The following is a 19,637-nucleotide window of genomic DNA, read 5'->3' on the forward strand; positions in this document are numbered from 1 at the left end:
AAGGATACCTATACTGATCACCATCCTCGGTTGTGAAGGATACTTATACTGATCACTATCCTCGGATGAGCAGGATACCTATACTGATCACTAATACGGCCCAGTAGAGCCACCTGTTACAAACGAACTTACTATTACGCATTTACTTTCTGTGAACTCGCTCAACTAGTTGTTGATCATTCTGTTACATGCCTTGCAGATCGTTAGGCACTTGGAGCTTGCACACGGAGGAGCTGGTCGTTGTGGGGCTTGGATCGTGATCACCTTGTTAAACACTTTTGATGTTTGATACTTATTTGCTATGGGTTTTACAATAATACGCTTCCGCTAAACAATGTTAACTTACTTATGTTTTGGAAACACCTTTCATATGGAAATGGTTTGGATTATAATGTGTTACTTTTACTTTATACAATGTTCTGTATGATTGGTGGCTTGATCCTGGTCAGTCACGCTCCCAAGCGGTGATACTCCGCAGGTGGATTTTGGGGGTGTGACAAATGCCACCTTGTCTTTTTGAGTTTTCCTTCAATTTGTATGTTTAGTATGTTAAGATTATTTGTACAAGAACTTTACCCTATAAAATACAAGCTTAAGGTCTGATATGTTAAAAGATTCCTTTTTAAATTAAACGGGTTAAATCCACTAAACCCATGAGCCAAAATAGTAATTTACTCTTTTATATCTTGCAAGCATGTTTTTAGGTTAACATAACAAAAAGTGCGATGTATGAAAGTAGATGGACGAAAACTGTACATTGTTTCAGAAGTATACAAACGAAGGAAAAACAATGAAAACCTAGTAGAAGCAAGGAGATGGCTCACGGTGGTTACGACAAGCGGCGGGTCGCCGGACGGAAACCGGTGAATAACCACCGTCCGAAGGCGTTAGCCGTCGAGAAGAAACCTAAATCGAAGCTCGTCTCTCTCAAACGCCAGATTCGCTCTACCGAGCGTTTGCTTCGTAAGGTAATTTAGGCACGCTGTTTCATTCATTTCAATACGTTATTCTTCATCTGTAGAGGTTATTGTTTCTATTTTGTGGTTGAAATTCAGTGTATGCATATGATTTATCATCAACTCCTTTTGTACCAAATAGGATGACCTGCAATTTGAATGTTACAATAACTGAAACTATTACACATAGAACGATAGCTCTGGTTTCTTGGTAGCGATATCCTTATGCGTCTATAATCTATGCTGTGAGTGTATGTTAGTTAGTACTTAATCGTTAGTTCATTATGTTTTGACTTGGTATGCTGATTGATATAACATGTTAGGGTTTATTTGTAGAGAAATGCATATCAAGTGACCTAGAAGTCGAGATTGGTTTTTGTGTGATGGATTGGAATCGGTTGATGGGTTGTTATCTTAGGAGACACTTTTACTAATGTTGAATTGGAACTATCAATCTACCTTCTTATTTCAATACGATAGGGGCATATTTTGATTTTAGGATAGTTTTAAGTTTAAAGGAAACGGTTCTATAAAATTATTACGTCATGAAATGAACTATTTGGAAGAAATATCGCTGAGTTTTACTTGAGCGTTTCCTCAAAAGCTCTAGTTCTCACACAAGTAACATATGTTTTGTTCCACATCAGTGTGGGCTATATTTTCTCACACAAGTAACATATTTTTTTCTTCTGCATTTGCTGAAATGATCATACATTCTACTTATGATGTTACATTAAAGGATACGAGACCTGAGGTCAAAGAATCTCTCATAAAGAAACTAGAAGGGTTGAAGAGTCAACAGCAGATGCAAGATAATCTAGCTTTGGAACGTAAAATATTCTTGCGTGACAGAAAGATCAAGTTTTTTGGTAATAGTAATTTGATTTGATGAAACTATTTCTGCATTTACGTGCATATAATTAATGGTTGTGTTAATCAGAAAGAAGGAAGGTTGAGCGACAAATAAGACGATTGGAGAAACAACAACGCGCGTTATCTGGTCAGGCTCAAGAAGCCGAGATTGCTGAGCAGCTCTCTAAGTTGAAAGCAGATCTTGAGTATATTAGGGTAAGTTTCATGATTGCATTCTCATACACACCTTTTCTCTTTATCATCAATATAAGGTATGTGTGGTTCAGTTTTTTGCTTCATTAGGATTATATGCTTATACTTGTTACAAATACATACCCATATGCTATGCAGTTAATATTGGTGATATATTGGTTATCTGCCCCATGTAAAATATTGGTGTCAAATATCGGTCAAAATATTGGTACCGATATTATCGGCGATATTGACCGATATTTAACTGATATTTGACGAATATATCACCGATTTTCCCGATATCAGCACCTTTCTTCTTAGTTCTACCATTCGTCTTTCTTCTTATTGCTGCTATTAGTGTTTAAGTTCTTAATTGTTAATCGATAGTGTTAAATGTTGGTGTTTCAAGTCTTAATCAGTTCCTACTTGCTACAATTGTTAGTGTTTTGCAAGTTGCAAAAGGTTATTTTGCTAATGATACGAGAGTATACCGTATTGTTAGCGTTAACTTGCTATATATATAAATTCTGCATGATATTAAAATTACCGATATCCCACCGCGATAACCTATATCTCAAATATCCGATTTTTACCACATTAACTGCTTAAGACTGTTAGACTAAACATGACCCCTTTACCCAAAAAAGACTAAACATGATCCTATTTTGAAACTGCAGTTTTTCCCCAAGACAGAGAAATATGTATCTTTATTTAAGAAAGGTGATAATGCGGAGACTGTTGATAAGAGAAACAGCTTACGCACACAGATCAAAGCAAATATAGCTGCTGCTGTTGCTAGTGGGAAGGATTTGGAAGGTAATTTATCTTTGTCTCTTTACTGTTCTTCAAAAGTTATTTGGTAGTATTCATAGTTGTCAATAGCAGTAGTTATAGTGAATAGCGTAGCGTATAGGTCGAAGGTCGCTACAGGTAATGTAGCCATAAATAGTGGGATTTCAGTTTTTATTTTTTATTATTATTATTATTATTATTATTATTATTATTTTTAAGCATAATAGCGATTAAATATAGCTATAAAATAGCTGGATTTTAGGTTTATGTATATATACATATACATGTAAAATAGTGTATATATCGAGGTATTTTGAGATAGTGTACATATAAATTTTATTCTTTCTAGTGTATCGCATAGTTGTCAATAGCGAGCGTAGCGATCGCTATAGCGCGCTACGTAGCTAATAGGTCTAGGCTCATTATTAGGGTTGTAGCGATAGATAGCGATAATAGCGACAATTTTTTGTTTAATATAAATAAAAATTAAATATAGCTATAAAATAGCTGGATTTTAGGTTTTTGTTAAGTATACATGTAAAATAACATATATATACCAGGGTATTTTGATATAATATACATATAGAATTTAAAATATTTTTTTTCTAGTGTATCGCTATTTATAAAATAGCCACCCGCTATTTATCGCTATTCGCTATGTAGCATATGGGTACTTTATCGCTATTTGTCACTATTCACCATTAGTAACTATGATAGTATTCATATAAAATAGCATATATACTAGGGTATCTTGATTTAGTATACATATAAATTTTTTCTCTAGTGCATCACTATTTATAAAATGGCGCCCGCTATTTATCGCTATTCGTCATTAACAACTATGGTAGTATTCTTCTGTGTTTGGAGTTCAATCATTTGTTTGTATGTTATATGGCAATTAGTTTATTTGTCGTTTTTTTCGTATTATCTAGTTTTTAATCCCAAGTTGATCATAAGCTCGATTGGCTCACATAGCTAGAGTTATATGAGTTTAAATAAGTTGAGAGCTGACAATAAAGTTTTTAACTTCATATTATATACTTGACATGAATATGAATTTCTAAAAATGCTCAACGATAATATTGAAACAGAAGCAACAATAAGTAAAGCAAGATCTACTCTTAAAATGCCCATCTGCAAGGTGGCGATTAAAATTAGAAGAGTAATCAATCACTTTAATAGTATCTTGTTTTCTTGCTCTTAGTCCCACAATGGAAATTAGCTGTGCTATTTGTGGGACAGAAAGTTACTGCATAACAAAGATATCAAGTGAGTGTTTGAGACTTTGAGATTGTTGAGCACGTTTGGAGTTTGTCCTGAAGTTGCACATCCTATGGATCGTTTAGGCGATGAAGATGTGAAGATATTTTGTTTTAAATCACTTGTCACCAGAATTAGCTATATTATATTTTCCTTTATATGTTTGGCTGTTCGATCATGTGTCTAAAATGTCTCTTAATAAGGACTAGAAATGATCATAGTTCACACCTTTTCAACCGAACCAATACTCCATTTTGTAATCACATATTCTGTTTTTAAAACTCGATGAATCATGTTTTCAATAAAAAGCAGAAAGCACATGCTATTAAGTAACAAAGTAAGGTGAATTACATTGTATTATTGGTAAAAGAAGTGAATATTTTCAGTGTACTTATACTTTTTTGTATCATGTTATGATTTTGTGACCATACTACTAAGCTTTCGTTTTTAACGCAGAAACTGGAAGTGATGATGATGGGCTAGATTTAAGCGAGGACGATTTCTTTTTAAGTGGAAGCTCAAGTGATGAGGCTGATGCAGATGATGAATGGACTGATAAAAGTGCAAGGTTTGCCAAATTTTGTGCCTGTCATTTTACCAGTTATCTTTGACGTTTGAGATCTGTGTAGGGGTGCAAACGAGCCGAGCTACTTGCGAGCTACTCGAGCTCGGCTCGAAAAAAAGCTCGAACGAGCCGAGCTTAAACGAGCTCGAGCCCGAGCCTAAAAACAAGCTCATTTAGTAAACGAGCCCGAGCCCGAGCTTCGCTTATCGAGCTTGAGCCGGCTCGCGAGCCTAAACGAGCTTTCTGTTTATATATTTTTAGAGTTAATTACCCGGATAGTCCCTGTGGTTTGTCTTTTTTTCACCTATAGTCCCCAACTTTTCAAAATAGCATGTTTGCTGCCTGTGATTTACTTATTTGTTACTCGGGTAGTCCCTAAAATGGATGAACATTAGTTTTCTCAGTTAAATATATGTAAATAACTAAAATAACCCTGGATATTATAAAAAAATGAAAGGATATAACTAATTAAATGGGCCCCCCTATTTTATTAAATTATAAACTATAATCCCAAAATCAACCCCCACCCTCATCCCCTTTCTCTCTCGTTCCAGCAAACCCACCGGTCGTCCACCCTATTTTCCGGCAAACTATTTATAGCCGCCAATGAACATCATCAGATTGTCCCAATTTAATGTCTTCCAGTCCCAAACATCCAAACACTCACATCATCTAATCATCATCTTTCTTTCTTGATAATCAGAATCAATAAAACTCCATATTCACTCTGTTTTCAACAATAAAACAGAGCATCTCTTTAAAGCTAAATACACCCACATATTAGCTCTTTTGCTGTTTGATTCTGTTATGCAATTCTAACTTAGATTGCTATAAACCACCATGAAAATGAGATCACTCTATTTTTAGGCTTCCATTTTTTTCTTCTTTTTCTTAAATTGCTCGATTTCAGTCACCAATTTGGAGTTTTTATGTTAAAATCGAACTGGGTATTGTTTCAGAGGTAAATCCCATTTGGGTTTTACTCCGATTTTTATTTCAATATTATCGTTATATTAGCATCACCATACTCATCACATGTGCACTGTTTTTTCTAACTTTCAAATTTCATCAATCCCTAATTTCCGGCAAACCATTTCGGTACTAGTTAAAGGCGAAGGTGTGAATGAAGTCTAGCAACGGTGGTGTTGTTATGCTGAAAACGACGGTGGTAGCAGATCGGAAAAACGATTTGCTGTGGTTGTTTGGATCGGAAAAACGATCCGCTGTGGTTGTTTTGGACAGAGTTGCAGGTCAAGCAACAGTGGTGTTTAAATGGTTTATTTGACTTTTAATAATGTTTTATTTATTTTTCAATAAGAAAGGGTAATTTGGTCATATTATGTTAACTTAACTGAACAAACGAACGCCCATCCAGTGTAGGGACTACCCGAGTCACAAATGAGTAAACCATAGGGAGCAAACATGCTATTTTAAAAAGTTGGGGACTATAGGTGAAAAAATGACAAACCACAGGGACCATCCGAGCAATTAACTCTATTTTTTATTAATATATTAAACATACATTTATATAATAATATTGCCATTTATTAAAGTATAAAAAATAACGAAATTATATATATAAATGAATTAAAAAAACTAAACGAGTCGAGCTGAGCTCGAGCTTGAAAAATTACCTTCGAGCCGAGCTCGAGCTTTAGAAATAAAGCTCGAATCGAGCTTTAGAAATAAAGCTCGAATCAAGCTGAGCTCGAGCCTGGTCAAGCTCGGGCTCGGCTCGGCTCGTTTGCATACCGTCATTGATTTTCCTTTTTAATAGATACGTTTTGTTTGTTCATCATAAAAATATATAAAAACCTGATTTATTTTTTAGGGAACAAGCATCTAGTGCATCTGGGAAAGCGGCTTCTGGTATGTCAAGCGATGAAAGAAATCAGGTTAGTTTTGCTTTTCGTAGATCCTGGATATTTCAATTTTCAAGACATACAACCTGTTGATTTGTATACACGCGCGTCTTTGTGTAGAGACACATTTCGGCTCGTGCTCTTATGCCTCCTCCTCGGGCCTCAAATGGTTCAACTACAGCTCATGTTAAATCAAGATATGGCAACTCTTTCCACAAGAAGCCGTTTTTTAATAGGTCTGACATGTCCTCATCCAGTAATACATCAACAAGTGTCGACCGGCCTTCTTATAGGGACCGGAGACCATTGGATGGTAACAGTGGTAGTAATCTGAGTTCCAACTCTGATGCCCGGAAACCGAAAAGGAAGAGACGTCCTAAGAAGAAGAAACAGCAGGCTTCGTGATTCTCATTCAAAATGTTGTTTTCTTGTTATATTAATATGTTTTTGTCAACCGCAATGAATCATATGGGGGTTTGATTTTCACACAGCTATAGATTTGTTTGTTTTAATGAAGATTTGTGTTCCATTATGATTCGACCCATGAAAGGGTAAGTTTTAAGTAGGGGTTGGTATGTCAAGTTTCTTATTTTCTACACGATTTAGCCTATTTAATGTTTATTTTGTATGCAGCAAGCAACAGGCTATAAAGCAAACATGAAACAGAGCAACGTAGAAATAAGGAGATTGTGTATAGATTTCATCCAATCATATACGGGTGGTTAGGCTGACATAGGGTTACCCACCAGACATAAGCTTTTAGCTTCTCATCATCATGTTATTGTTCATCCTTGAGCCTTATTATAACCATATATTCAACAAGACTATCCTCATAGTATCTAGCTCCCTTTACATTTTCCTATTCTTTTAATATCATATCATCACAGATCTTATTTTCAAGCTCTTCATTAGTTAAGTTTATGATGACCTTGCTGATACACTTGTATGAAACATTAGGGCGAAAATCAGATATCAGCCAAGGCATTTCTTTTTATAAAGTTCAAAATTATAAAGAAATGATGCTATCTAGAAATGAAATAACAACATGCTCACATTGTATGAAATGAAATAACAACATACTCACATTTTTGCTACACTAGAATTTTGACACGAGCCGCGCATTGCGGCGGCAACATCATGTTTAGAGCTTCGTTACACACGTAACGATGATGACATCAAGGTGTGTTGCTTGCACGTGACATTACGTGTTTTCGACTTTGTTACACACGTCATATTCGTGATATTAACATCATTAGACATAGATTAAAAAAGAGTATGCCTTAGACGTTGTGGTGTAAAATCATAAAAGTAACTTAAACAAAGTGATGTGTGAAGTTATTAAGCAGAAAAGTTTGGAGATAAAACCGGCACGTTACGGGGGGCGGGAATTTGGTCGGTTTCGATGTACACGTTGTAGCAGACGAAAAAAATTGTGTTACATGTATTGGTTATTTACTTAAATTTAAGTGAAGTAGTAAAAGGGAAAAACCACAAAATACACTCTATATCAACACATATACACTCTAATATCAACACTGTTTAGTCGGTCATTTTTTATTGAATTTTCAAATATTATTCTATTTATGTTCAACCCAGATATTCACTTACTAATACTAATACTATTTAGTTGTAATTCAAGTTTAAAACGAAAACTAAACCCCAAATCAACCACCTTAAATAATGAATTCAAGCGGAACAATAAAAATCGTTACATTTATGTAGTTAAATTTAATGTTGATTATGTAATTTAACAGTTTAGTAAAAATAATTAGCCAAGAATAAAAAGCTAAATAAATTGCCTCCAGTCACGACTATAGATTGTATCACTATTTATTGCATTACACTAATTGGGCTTGGCCCAAGATAGTACAAAAGAAATGAAATGGAGAGTGCTAGGATTGAACACGGGTAGGAAGTTTCACCCAAAAAAAGCATGCAAACCACTGGAGTAGTTCTTACTTTCAATTTAGCCTTTCTATTGTGTGTATTTAACTAAGGAAAGTCGGTGGACTGATGTGATGTTCACCGACATTCATTTTTAAGATATAGATAATAATTTGGGTCATTATATCTACGTTTCTCATATTTGATTTTTAAAAGTAATTTTTTTGGTTATTATATTAACTATTTTCAAGCGTGTGGTCGAATATGATAAAGGAAGTGTCGGCGCTGAACAGAAACGGTGCTGATTTCTGCAGCTTAATTGGCTGCAAAATTGGAAGGGGGGCGACGGTTCGATTTTGGTTGGACAGATGGCTCGACGACAGTGTGTTAAAAGATAGGTTTCCTGCTTTGTTTCGGCTAGAAACTAAGAAAAGATGCTTTGTGTCGGATGTGGTTTCGATGGAGAACATGGAGATTCAGTTTAGTTGGAACTGGAAAAGGACGCCTCAAGATGAAGAATCGATGCTGCAGCTTAACAGCCTGCAACAGCTTCTGCAGCAGATTTTGGTTCGGTTGGGGCAGGATGATTGGCGATGGAGCGGTGATAAAGATGGTTGTTTCTCGACGGCTGCTGTGCGGAATTGGTTGGTTGGGGATCTAAAGGTTACTCGGCAAAATGTATTTGAACGGTGCAAATGGTTACCTAACAAATGTAATATCTTCATGTGGCGCGCCTTGATGGATCGGATTCCAACTAAAGTTGCCCTTACAAAGAGGAATATTTTTACAGAAGATATCCATTGTGTGCTTTGTGAGGAAGGGGAGGAAACGGTGGAAACGGTAGACCATGTATTTTCTGGATGTGGTATCTCAACCGGGGTGTGGGATATTGTATCTAAATGGTGTGGTATTCCTAATTATTTCACTTTTAGCCTTAAAGATGTCATGGAGCTTCATAACGTGCAAGGTATGTCGACAACACACAAAGAGATTGTTAGAGGGGTGATTATAGCGTCTTGTTGGAGGTTATGGAAAGCTAGAAATGAATTGATATTTGAGAACAAAGTGATTAAAGTCGTGGAGATAGAGGCGGACATCAAGGCGCTAACATATTTATGGTATAGTAATAGTAACAATAGTAAAGGTTTGGATTGGGAGAATTGGTGTAACTTGTATTTGATGTAAGGTTTTGTGGCGACCTCTTCTCTCCGCCTTGGAGAGTTGGAGGTTTTCACGTCTTTAAAAAAAAAAAAGTAATTTTACAAAAATAAACATTCACCATTAAAGTTTCTGAAATAAAGATTTAACTGAAGCAAACCTGTCACGTAATACATTTTAGGTTTAGGCGAAAAGGGCAGTGAATCATCAATAAAACGCTGGCCAAATGTGACTTAGGGCATGTTTGGGTAAGCTTATTGAAACAACTTATTGACTTATTAGCTTTTTGGAAAAGTCAGGATTTTGTGACTTATTGACTTATTGGCTTTTCCCCCTCACATATACCCTTTTTGCCAAACATCATTTTAGAGCTTATGACTTTTCAAAAAGCCAATAAGTCAATAAGTTGTTTCAAAAAGCTTACCCAAACATGCCCTTAATCTCACTTAATTCCAATTTGGGTGTTTTTGTACGCTGACCGTTGTACACCTCAAAAGGTTTTTGGCTCCATGAAATGAAACGAAATGAATTCATCTCTCTTAAAATCTCTCCATAATTGCCAAACCCTGAAATCCCTGAAATCCATCCATGCTTTACTTATAGTAAACGGGTTATTTGCTTCATCTGACATCCTGCTCAACAAGCTTATTCGCCTCTACTTTCGTTTTGGCTCAGGCACCCATGCCCACCAGGTGTTTGATAAAATTCCGCAACCAAATGTCTTCCTTTGGACATCTATGATCCATGGCTATGTCCAAACCAAACTGTATACACAAGGGTTTTCCCTTTTTCGTACAATGCTGCGTGATTCGGTTGCACCCATGAATTTTACAATTACCACAGTGCTCAAGGGTTTAGCTAGAGAAGCTAGATTAAGAGATGGGGAGATGGTTCATGGATTGGTTATAAAATATGGCTTCGATTTTGATGTGATGGTGCAAAATTCTATGCTTGATTTGCTCATGAGATGCGAGAAAACCGATTTAGCTAGATGTGTGTTTGAAGAGATGAATGTAAAAGATACTGTGTCGTGGAATTCGATGATATATGGGTATTGTAACAACGGTAGGATCGAGATTGCGCGTGAACTGTTTGATATGATGCCTGATCCGAATGTTATTTCTTGGACTAGTATTATATGTGGGTATGTGGAGGTTGGTGACATGAGTGAGGCGCGCGCTCTATTTGAGGCAATGCCGGTTAAAGACTTGGCTTCATGGAATGTTATGCTGTCTGGTTATGTAGATTTTGGCGACCTCGATGCTGCTTTATGTATTTTTAACATGATGCCGTTTCGTGATGTTGGGTCTTGGAATTTGATCATATCCGGGTGTTGTAGAATGGGGTATGTTGATTCCGCAAGAAGCTACTTTGACCGGATGCCAAGTAAGAATGTGGCTTCGTGGACCATGATGATTGACGGGTACATGAAATCCGGAAATGTTAATGATGCAAAGGTTTTATTTGATCAGATGCCGGAAAAGAATCTGATTTCTTGGTCAACCATGATTGGTGGATATGCTAAAAATGGAGAACCGCAAACTGCTTTAGAGCTGTTAAAATGCTTCAAAAAGGAGCGTATAAAACCAGATGAAACCTTTATACTTGGCGTCATTTCCGCTTGTTCACAGTTAGGTGTTTTGGACGCTGCAGAGTCAGTAATCAATGACTACGTGGGCCCCACTCTTCTCTCCAGTTTACACGTGTCCACTAGTTTAATTGATATGTATGCTAAATGCGGAAACCTTAAAAAGGCTGCACAAGTGTTTGAAACAACTTCCGGAAAAGACTTGTTTTGTTACAGTACTATGATTGCAGCCTACGCAAATCACGGGTTGGGTCGAGAAGCCATTTCATTGTTTGAGGAAATGAAGAATAATATAGAACCCGACACGACAACATTTGTTGGTGTCTTGAGTGGTTGTAATCATGGGGGTCTTGTTAACGAGGGGTGGAGATATTTTAAACAGATGACAGATGAGTATAGGATTCAACCAACGGATAAGCATTATGCATGCATGGTTGATCTTTTAGGGCGTGCGGGGCGTGTTCATGATGCTTATAACCTAATATGTAGCATGAAGGTGGCCCCTTCTGCGGCTGTTTGGAGTTCCCTGCTTGCGGCTTGTAGTGTTCATCGCAACGTTGAGCTAGCTGAAGCTGCAGCTGCTGAATTGTTTAAGATTGATCCGCATAATTCAGGGAACTATGTTCTTTTATCGAATATCTATGCTGCTTTAGGAGAGTGGCGTAATGTTGCTAAAGTGAGAGCAACGATGAGGCGAAATCAAGTGAGGAAAAATAGAGGTTCCAGTTGGATTGAGTTAGACTCTATGGTGTGTGAATTTGTGATGGGAGATTTAACATATTTAAATTCTGAGAACATTAATTATATTATGGATCTACTAGCTGAAGAAATGAAGCTTGAGGAATAAAGTCTAGTTTTTTTCTTTTTTTTTTTTCCTGTAAACGTGAGAACAAGGAAAACTCACATGACTCCACTAGTACCAAGTGGTACTCTACCCTACTAACCAGTGGGACCAAGTAAAGCCGCCCCAAGGGGTTAAGGTAGAAAACAAGTGGAAACTGGGTTCCGACCATCAAATCTAATTTTAATAAATACATTGTTATTTATTGTAGGTTTTAGATCAATCAGCATGACGGAGAATAACCCATATATATCAAATAGTTCTTCATCATTGTTATGCTGATTCTTCAACCTTGAACTATGAGTTAGGATGTTTATCCTTTTAAGTTATCGATAATGGGACTTGAACTCATAACCTCTGGTTTGTTGGGTCACCTCGATATGAAACCTGCCCTGTTAATATATGATTGAGGTAGGATGTTTATCCTCACATGTTTCATGAGTACCATTCATTTACATGAACTGCTTATACGTTCGTTTTATTCTTCTTTTCAATGCTTTTCTTCCTTGCATAAATAGAATCATTATAAATGCACATATGTTTATTATGTATGACCAAATATTGAGACTGATTCCAATAGTGGTGTTTCTCCCACGGTGGGCACCAATGAAGAAACTCTAAGTAACACTAAGCTACTAAGCCGGTTCGTCTCATGGATAACAGTCGATCTCTGTTCTTCACTCAACAATGGGCCTGATTCTTCCTATTGATCTTGCAAAACGAACATCGGTGAACTCGTTACAAGGAGGAGAGGTTAGGGGTTCTCCTTGTAACCACCCCCGGCGTGAGAATAAGTAATCGCTTTAAGGATATAAATGTGTGTATGTAGTGAGAGAGTAAGAAATCGGATCCTTAAACCTCGAGGTTGAGCCTTCTATTTATAGCCAGAGATTTGTGAAGGAGAGGGGACGCCAGCTGGGTGTTTGTCAGCTGTCCGACCAAGAACAATATCCATTCCGTCCCCTCTGATGTAACCAGGCCTGGTCTTGTACCAGAAGTGACGCGGCGTATAGACATTTGTTCCAGCTCAACGTCCTTTTGTACTTGCTGTCGGCCTATCTCTTGCTGCCCTGTGAGGATCTTGTGGCAGGTGTTGGTGTCTTATTATTGGTGCCACCTGTCGTCCTTTCCTGTCTGCTAGGAGCATCTTTCTGTCGCCAAGTGTATTCTTGTAGAACCTTCTAGATCGTCCTGTGTGGTAAGATCGTGTATTTGGAGTGGTGTGGTCCCGCTAATGCGTGCTCGCGCCCGTTTTGGGACCATACCTCTTCAATAGTGTAGACTAGTTGTTTTAGAATGATTGGTTATGCTTTCGAAATTGATTCTCTTTGATTATCGCAATTGAAGATGATTTGATAGCAAGCTATCCAATATGGGAGCTACACGTTACAAAAACAACAGAAAGTCTAAATTACCCTTTGCCCAAGTTGAAAACCGCTTCATATTTACAATTTGCCATGCGCTTTTAGGCTAAACACGCTTTGTACGGGAATCACCTCTGAGAAAAACTAGTTTGGAAACTTGAGATGTTCTCAAATTTCATTTTTTTGCAAAGTAAAAGTAACGAAAATTTAGGCAATTTGTTCGCGGTTTGAAGTACGGAGTTCTGTTTTGACTCTTCGTGTTTTTTTGAACATCAATTACTTGATTTTTCTAGGTTAAATACACTACAATTTGCAATGGAATTTAAACTCTCAACCTTTTGCTTGTGGAACACGCCACATAACCACGGAATTTAAACTCTCAACCTTTTGCTTGTGGAACACGCCACATAACCACAAGGATATTACAAGCATACCGCAAGACTCTTTATTTTTTTAAATGTGAAAATATGGCGAAAAAGTGTGTAGAACTAGCCTATTTATTGCAAAGTTTAGGTAAATCAATCACTGTGCATATAGAATATTCTTGACAACACACAAGCATATAGCACCACAACTTGCTAACATAATTGTGAAAGCAGAAGATTATGTTAATCTTCAAGATTTGGTGATGATTTAGATTTCCTTAAAATAAGTGACAGAAGGTGTTGTATTGAGATAAGATGCACACGCAAATGCATAAGATCCACACAAAGTGAATGATTAGTTTGGACTCAGGGGACCCTTTCAGTCCCACACAAAAGGGTAGGAATAAACTTTGGTCATTGGACATGGGATGTTTATCTCTTTATGCAATGTCATGACAATAGTTTCACAATGGTTTTTGGTGTTTATTTTCTAAGTATTATAGTTTTGGTAATAATATTTATTTCTAGATAACAGCAATTTTCATTTAGTGATTAGTTATTGGTTTTAGATAAACTTTGATTTGGAAGTAGATAGGATATAAGGCAAGTTTTCTATGGTTATTAATGTATTATTAGATAGATTAACTGACACCAATGAGTAGGGCCGTTCAAATCGCTCGTCGCTCGCTCGCTCGCTCGACGTTCGTTCGGAAATTGCTCGGAAAATACTCGTTCGATTTGACGCTCGGTTGTAAACGAGCCGCTCTACTCCGTTTGATTTGTAAACGAGCCAAGCATGAGCAAATGTCCGCTTGGCTCGGTTCGGCTCGAATTATTATTTTAATTAGTATATATATATATATATATATATATATATATATATATATATATATATAGGGTAAAGTTATTGTAAAAAAGGTTAAAAATGTGTGAAAGGTGAGAAATACTGTGGAGATGACATGTGTCCTAAATCTAAATTAATTCAAAAGGGTAGACAAGTAATTTTATTATTAATTTAGTTAATTAAAAACTTCCCATAAACGCCACCTTAATTATAGGAACTGGATTTTTTTAAAAGATCTTTATAAACACCATTCAGCAAGTATATAACACCGTTCAGCAAGTATATAACACCATTCAGCAAGTATATAACACCATTCATGGACTAAACATATGATCGAAACATATTTTTTCTCTATATAAGTATAGCAATATGGTACTCATATTAAAGATAAAAAAACGCTCGTTATTATGGTGTAATTTTTTTAAAAAAAAGTTACGTATAAAAAGTTATTGACGTTTAAAAAAGACGGGGGGAAGTTACATGTGCATTAATGTTAGTTTCTTAATTTAAAAATGTTAAATTTACCTATACACCCTTAATCTAGAAAATTAATATGTTTAATAGTAAACATTATTTACAATTTTGCCATTATGATCGCAACCATTAGATCAAAGATCTAATGGTGTAGATTCTTTCTTAGCTTTCTCACAAAAAAACCCTTTTTTTCAGGAACTTCTACCTATATACATATACACATACATCTATAAACATGTATACACACAAATCTATACACAAATATAAATTATACATATATATACACACACTTACACATACATATATACTTAAATATAAATTAAATATATGTACCAATCTATTAGATTTTGATCAACTATATACAAATTTACAACTATACAACACGTACTAGCCCAACCACGCCAATAAAAAAACAAAATCAAAACTAAAAGTTAAACCCTAAACCAATAAGCGACAGTCTATTAATCGCCTCAATGTTTCATGTCGTTACCCTAAGTCGATCGTCTTCTGCTCTCAACGTAATTGTTCGTGCAATATGATTATCGCCTCGTCAGCCACAACATTGTTATTCATAAGAAAAATATTATGCCATGAAATGTGCATGTTTTTCAAAGACATAAAAACTTGAGACCCAACATTGTCACTATCTCTCTCAGCAAATTTAAATTAGGTGACACGGTTGTCCAAATCGCTCGAACTTCGCTCGACGCTCGCTCGGAATTTTTACTGCTCGAAAAATGCTCGCTTGATTTGATGCTCGGTTTGAAATGAGCCGCTCCGCTCGGTTCGGTTCGGTTTGTAAACGAGCCAAGCACTAGCAAAGGTCTGCTCGGTTCGGCTCGGCTCGTGAACAGCCCAACCAATGGGCTATATCTCAATTGGCATTGGAGATGAAGTGAAGATTTGGGTTTTGAGGCCTTAGGTCTCAAGTTCAAATTAATTGATATCTATATCTATCTATACTTTCTATAAAAGGAGAAATCCCAATGACATAATAAAAGCTGATGTGTCAGCCATAGAGGCTGTCCAACAAGGCTTTTCTTATGTCATTTTTACATCATAAACCTGAATATATAAATCACTTTAAAATACATTTTCAAAGCACTGCCTTGTGTATTCAAATGTTAAAGGTCTGGCCCACATTCCAAAGGGCAAACCACTGCCCATCTACAAGAAAGTAGCAGATGGTTCCTTTGGCAAACGTATACCTAGCAGCAGATGTTTTGAAATTGCGGGTAATTTGAAATTCAAAATGCATGGGGATATGTAATTTTCAATTAATGCATGTCACTCACTCACTTCTGTCAATCATCTTCTTATATAAACGTGTTCTCTTCTTTTGTATTTTCAAGCCACATTTCTAAAGTATCTCTCTCTCAAATCCCTTCTTCTCAATACTCGACATTTGTTCATAAAAGATAAGAGAAAACTGAAGCTCTCTCTGACCCACTTTCAGAAAATTTTTTGGGGTTATGTGGTTTGCCTTGATCATGGTAATGTGATATATATGATTATGTTTGTTTTTGTTTTTGATTTTTACTAGAGTTTTGTTATCTGAGTTATGACTAAATGATGATTGTGAATGATCTGCTGCAGATGATGATGATGATTGTTCTACGGTTGTTTCCAGTATCATTGTTCCAACATCGTTTAAAGTATGTGTTTTTTGCTACTCCAATTTTGAAATTTTGAATTTTTAATTTTGAAGTGATATACTCTAATTCTCGCTTTATATTTCATTCTAATCGCAGTTGTTTGAAAAACATACAATCTGCTGCGGGTTATTATTGGTTTGTATTAAAAGAAGCATAAAGTTAAATTAAACACAAAGAAAGATTATTAAATGTACATTTAAAATAATTTTTGCTTATGACTAAATGATGATTATATATGACTTTGGGCAGATGATGATGATGTAGAACCCGCAGTAGTTCCTACTAAACGCAAGAAAGGATCTGCTACTGCTGTAAAATAAGATTTTATCTTACTAGAGTAATGGTCTTTCCTGCCTTTTTGTATTAAAAGAAGCATAAAGTTTGGTTTAAAGTAGCTCTTTATAAACAAAGTTAAGGATTAAGTATATGAGGACATGGTTACTCTTCAACAGCTGAAGAAGTATTTTCATGTACTGCATCTTGGTCTGTTCACGAGAGATCAGGTTTCTAGAAACCTAATGTTGATGCATTGAGTACTTCCGTGGAGTTCATTGCGATTGTCGAAGATATACATTGATGGAGTTTAAAGCTAAAAGCACTAAATTTTAAGCTAAAAGCACTAAATTTTTGCTGTTAGGTTCGTAAATTTCTTGGTGTTGTTGTTAGATTTTAAAGTTTCGTTGTAATTTTAAGCTGAATAAGTATTATTATGTAATTTTTAATATCATCTGATTATTGCGGATCGGTACTTTTGATGTAGAAGTGAAATTGTCTCTGAGTTTAATTAGATTATGTTGATGTTGTATCAATTTCTGTTAGTGTATAGATTTGTCAAAGTTAAAGTTTGCCAAAAGAGAACATCTGCTCTAAATCATCATCTGCTGATCTAACGGTTGTTTGACATGCTACTGTTGCCAACATCTGCTGATCTAACAGTTGTTTGACATTGCTGATGTGTCAATTTTTTATCTCAAATTTTTTATCTGAGTTAAAATACATTTAATTTCAAACTACTGCTTTATATTTAAATGTCAAAGGTCTAGCCCACATTCAAGAGTGCAAACTACTGCCCATAGCCAAGAAAGTATAACTTAGCAGATGTTTCCTTTGGCAAACATATACCATAGCAGTGGTTTTGAAATTGCCGGCAATTTCAAATTCAAAATGCCTGGGGATATGTACTTTGCAATTAATGCACGTCACTCAATCAGTTCTGTCTTATGGTAAAGGCGTCTTATAGGTAAATGAAGAGGTTAATTGTAATTATAATAACGTGTTTAATTTTATATTTTTCCCATGGAAATGCATTAAAAGCCTAACGAGTGTCGCATTATATTCTTTCGTCTGACGATGTATTTAGTCATAACCGCCTTCATTTGGGTATATAAAATACATTGGGCAGAGGTTTTCATCATTACCGTTTTCATCCATCTACTCAATTATCTTCAAAAGTTTTTTGTTTATCAATATCATTACAATTTCTTTTACTTTCAAAGACGCATTGGTTTACCGCAAAATGGAAAAAATTGGGTTTCAAGTGATTGTTGACGAGATTTTCACAAGGCTCTCTGCAGAAGATATTGGTCGTTTCAAATGTCTTTCCAAGAATTTTTGTATGGAATTGTCAAGTCATGGATTTCAGATGATGCATTGTCACACCCCCAAATTACCACTTGCGAGAGCCCCCGCGAGGCGTGTGACGTACCAGGATCTAGCCACCAATCACATTGAACTCATATTAATAATTCAAATAAACTTTCATTTATTAGAATAAAGCGTTACAAAACATTATTTATTAATCAGCGGAAGCATAATACAATAGTTAATAAATTCGTAACTCAAGTGTATCAAAGCCATTAGACTTGTCTTGTGATTACTTGTAACTTGACCCATGACCACTCCAGCATCCCAGACAGTAAGTTCAAATGACATGTACCTATAGGCTTGCAAGCATGCAGAAAAGTGTAACAGACAACGCTAGTGAGTTCACTGATTTGTTAAACTGTTTGTTACCAAGTACTGATTCATGTTATGTCGATAATAACTCGATACCGCAGACGGCCCTTTTTGCCTTTCTCCAATGCTCTATCAAACATTGGTCATGATTTTAAAGTTATTAGCTCACGCCTGTCCTATCTAGGTACGTCGTGAGGGTGCCAAACCTAATAGCGCTATCAATTAATAACCCGTTGCCCTACAAGCAACTAACCCGGTAGTATGATGGGACTTAAGTGATAGAAAGTGAGTGTATTATCCAACATCAACGTTTACTGAAAACCGTTGCATATCCCCTGCGAGGATATGCGTTTGTGAAATCCGCCTCACATCCCCTACAAGTATGTGGGTATTTGAAAACCGTCTCATATCCCCTACAAGGATATGGGTTTACGAAAATCCGTTTACAAGTTTTGTCAGTTTGATTGTCCCCACCGGACGCATGCTTGTTTTGAGAGAAGTGAACTCACCTTAGATTTGCTCGGTATGACTAATTACTTGTTTACAGTTGGTCAACCAAATCCTAATAGGGTTACCAATGACAGTCAGTTTCACATACACGTAAATCACAAACTCTATGTACACATTGCACAAGTAATAACAAGTATAGCACGTATTATCACACAAGTTATAGCACGTATTCGACCCTATGCATATTTGCATTACAAGTTCATACCATACGTGCATGTTTCATTTTTAACACTTAGCAATTAATTTGTTATTCACATGAGAGTGCGGTCCAAACAGTTTAGTATGTGACCCAAGTGTTACCCGTTCTTATTGCCCAGCCCAAGTATATCAAGCCCAACCAGAGTGTGCGATTCGTTCATATCCATGGTCCACTATCTAGTGTGAGGCCCAACAACTTAACAGGCCCAATTGGATGTGCGATCCTATAACCGTTGTGCGACTGGGTCTAAGTTTGTGCGAGTGTGTGACGTGTTGTATTTTTGCGATCCAGACCTCCTTGTGCTATCCGGACGTCCTTGT

At 36.3% G+C, this 19,637-nt stretch overlaps 2 protein-coding genes across 2 annotated transcripts; both read left to right on the forward strand.

Annotated features, from left to right (window-relative positions):
* Positions 1-725: 725 nt before the first annotated feature.
* On the forward strand, positions 726-7,060 carry LOC110895837 (rRNA-processing protein efg1). Its single transcript, XM_022143200.2, has 7 exons — positions 726-968; positions 1,696-1,825; positions 1,897-2,024; positions 2,678-2,816; positions 4,509-4,620; positions 6,449-6,512; positions 6,600-7,060. Exons 1-7 carry the CDS (start codon positions 816-818, stop codon positions 6,882-6,884), a joined length of 1,011 nt encoding a protein of 336 aa, XP_021998892.1. The 5' UTR covers positions 726-815; the 3' UTR covers positions 6,885-7,060.
* A 2,830-nt stretch (positions 7,061-9,890) lies between these two features.
* LOC110895836 (pentatricopeptide repeat-containing protein At4g02750) lies at positions 9,891-12,220 on the forward strand. The gene has a single exon (XM_022143199.2). The coding sequence runs from the start codon at positions 10,046-10,048 to the stop codon at positions 11,954-11,956; it is 1,911 nt and encodes a 636-aa protein (XP_021998891.1). The 5' UTR covers positions 9,891-10,045; the 3' UTR covers positions 11,957-12,220.
* The last annotated feature ends 7,417 nt before the right edge of the window (positions 12,221-19,637 follow it).

This window comes from Helianthus annuus, chromosome 12 (assembly GCF_002127325.2).
Source record: "Helianthus annuus cultivar XRQ/B chromosome 12, HanXRQr2.0-SUNRISE, whole genome shotgun sequence".
Taxonomy (NCBI): domain Eukaryota; kingdom Viridiplantae; phylum Streptophyta; class Magnoliopsida; order Asterales; family Asteraceae; genus Helianthus; species Helianthus annuus.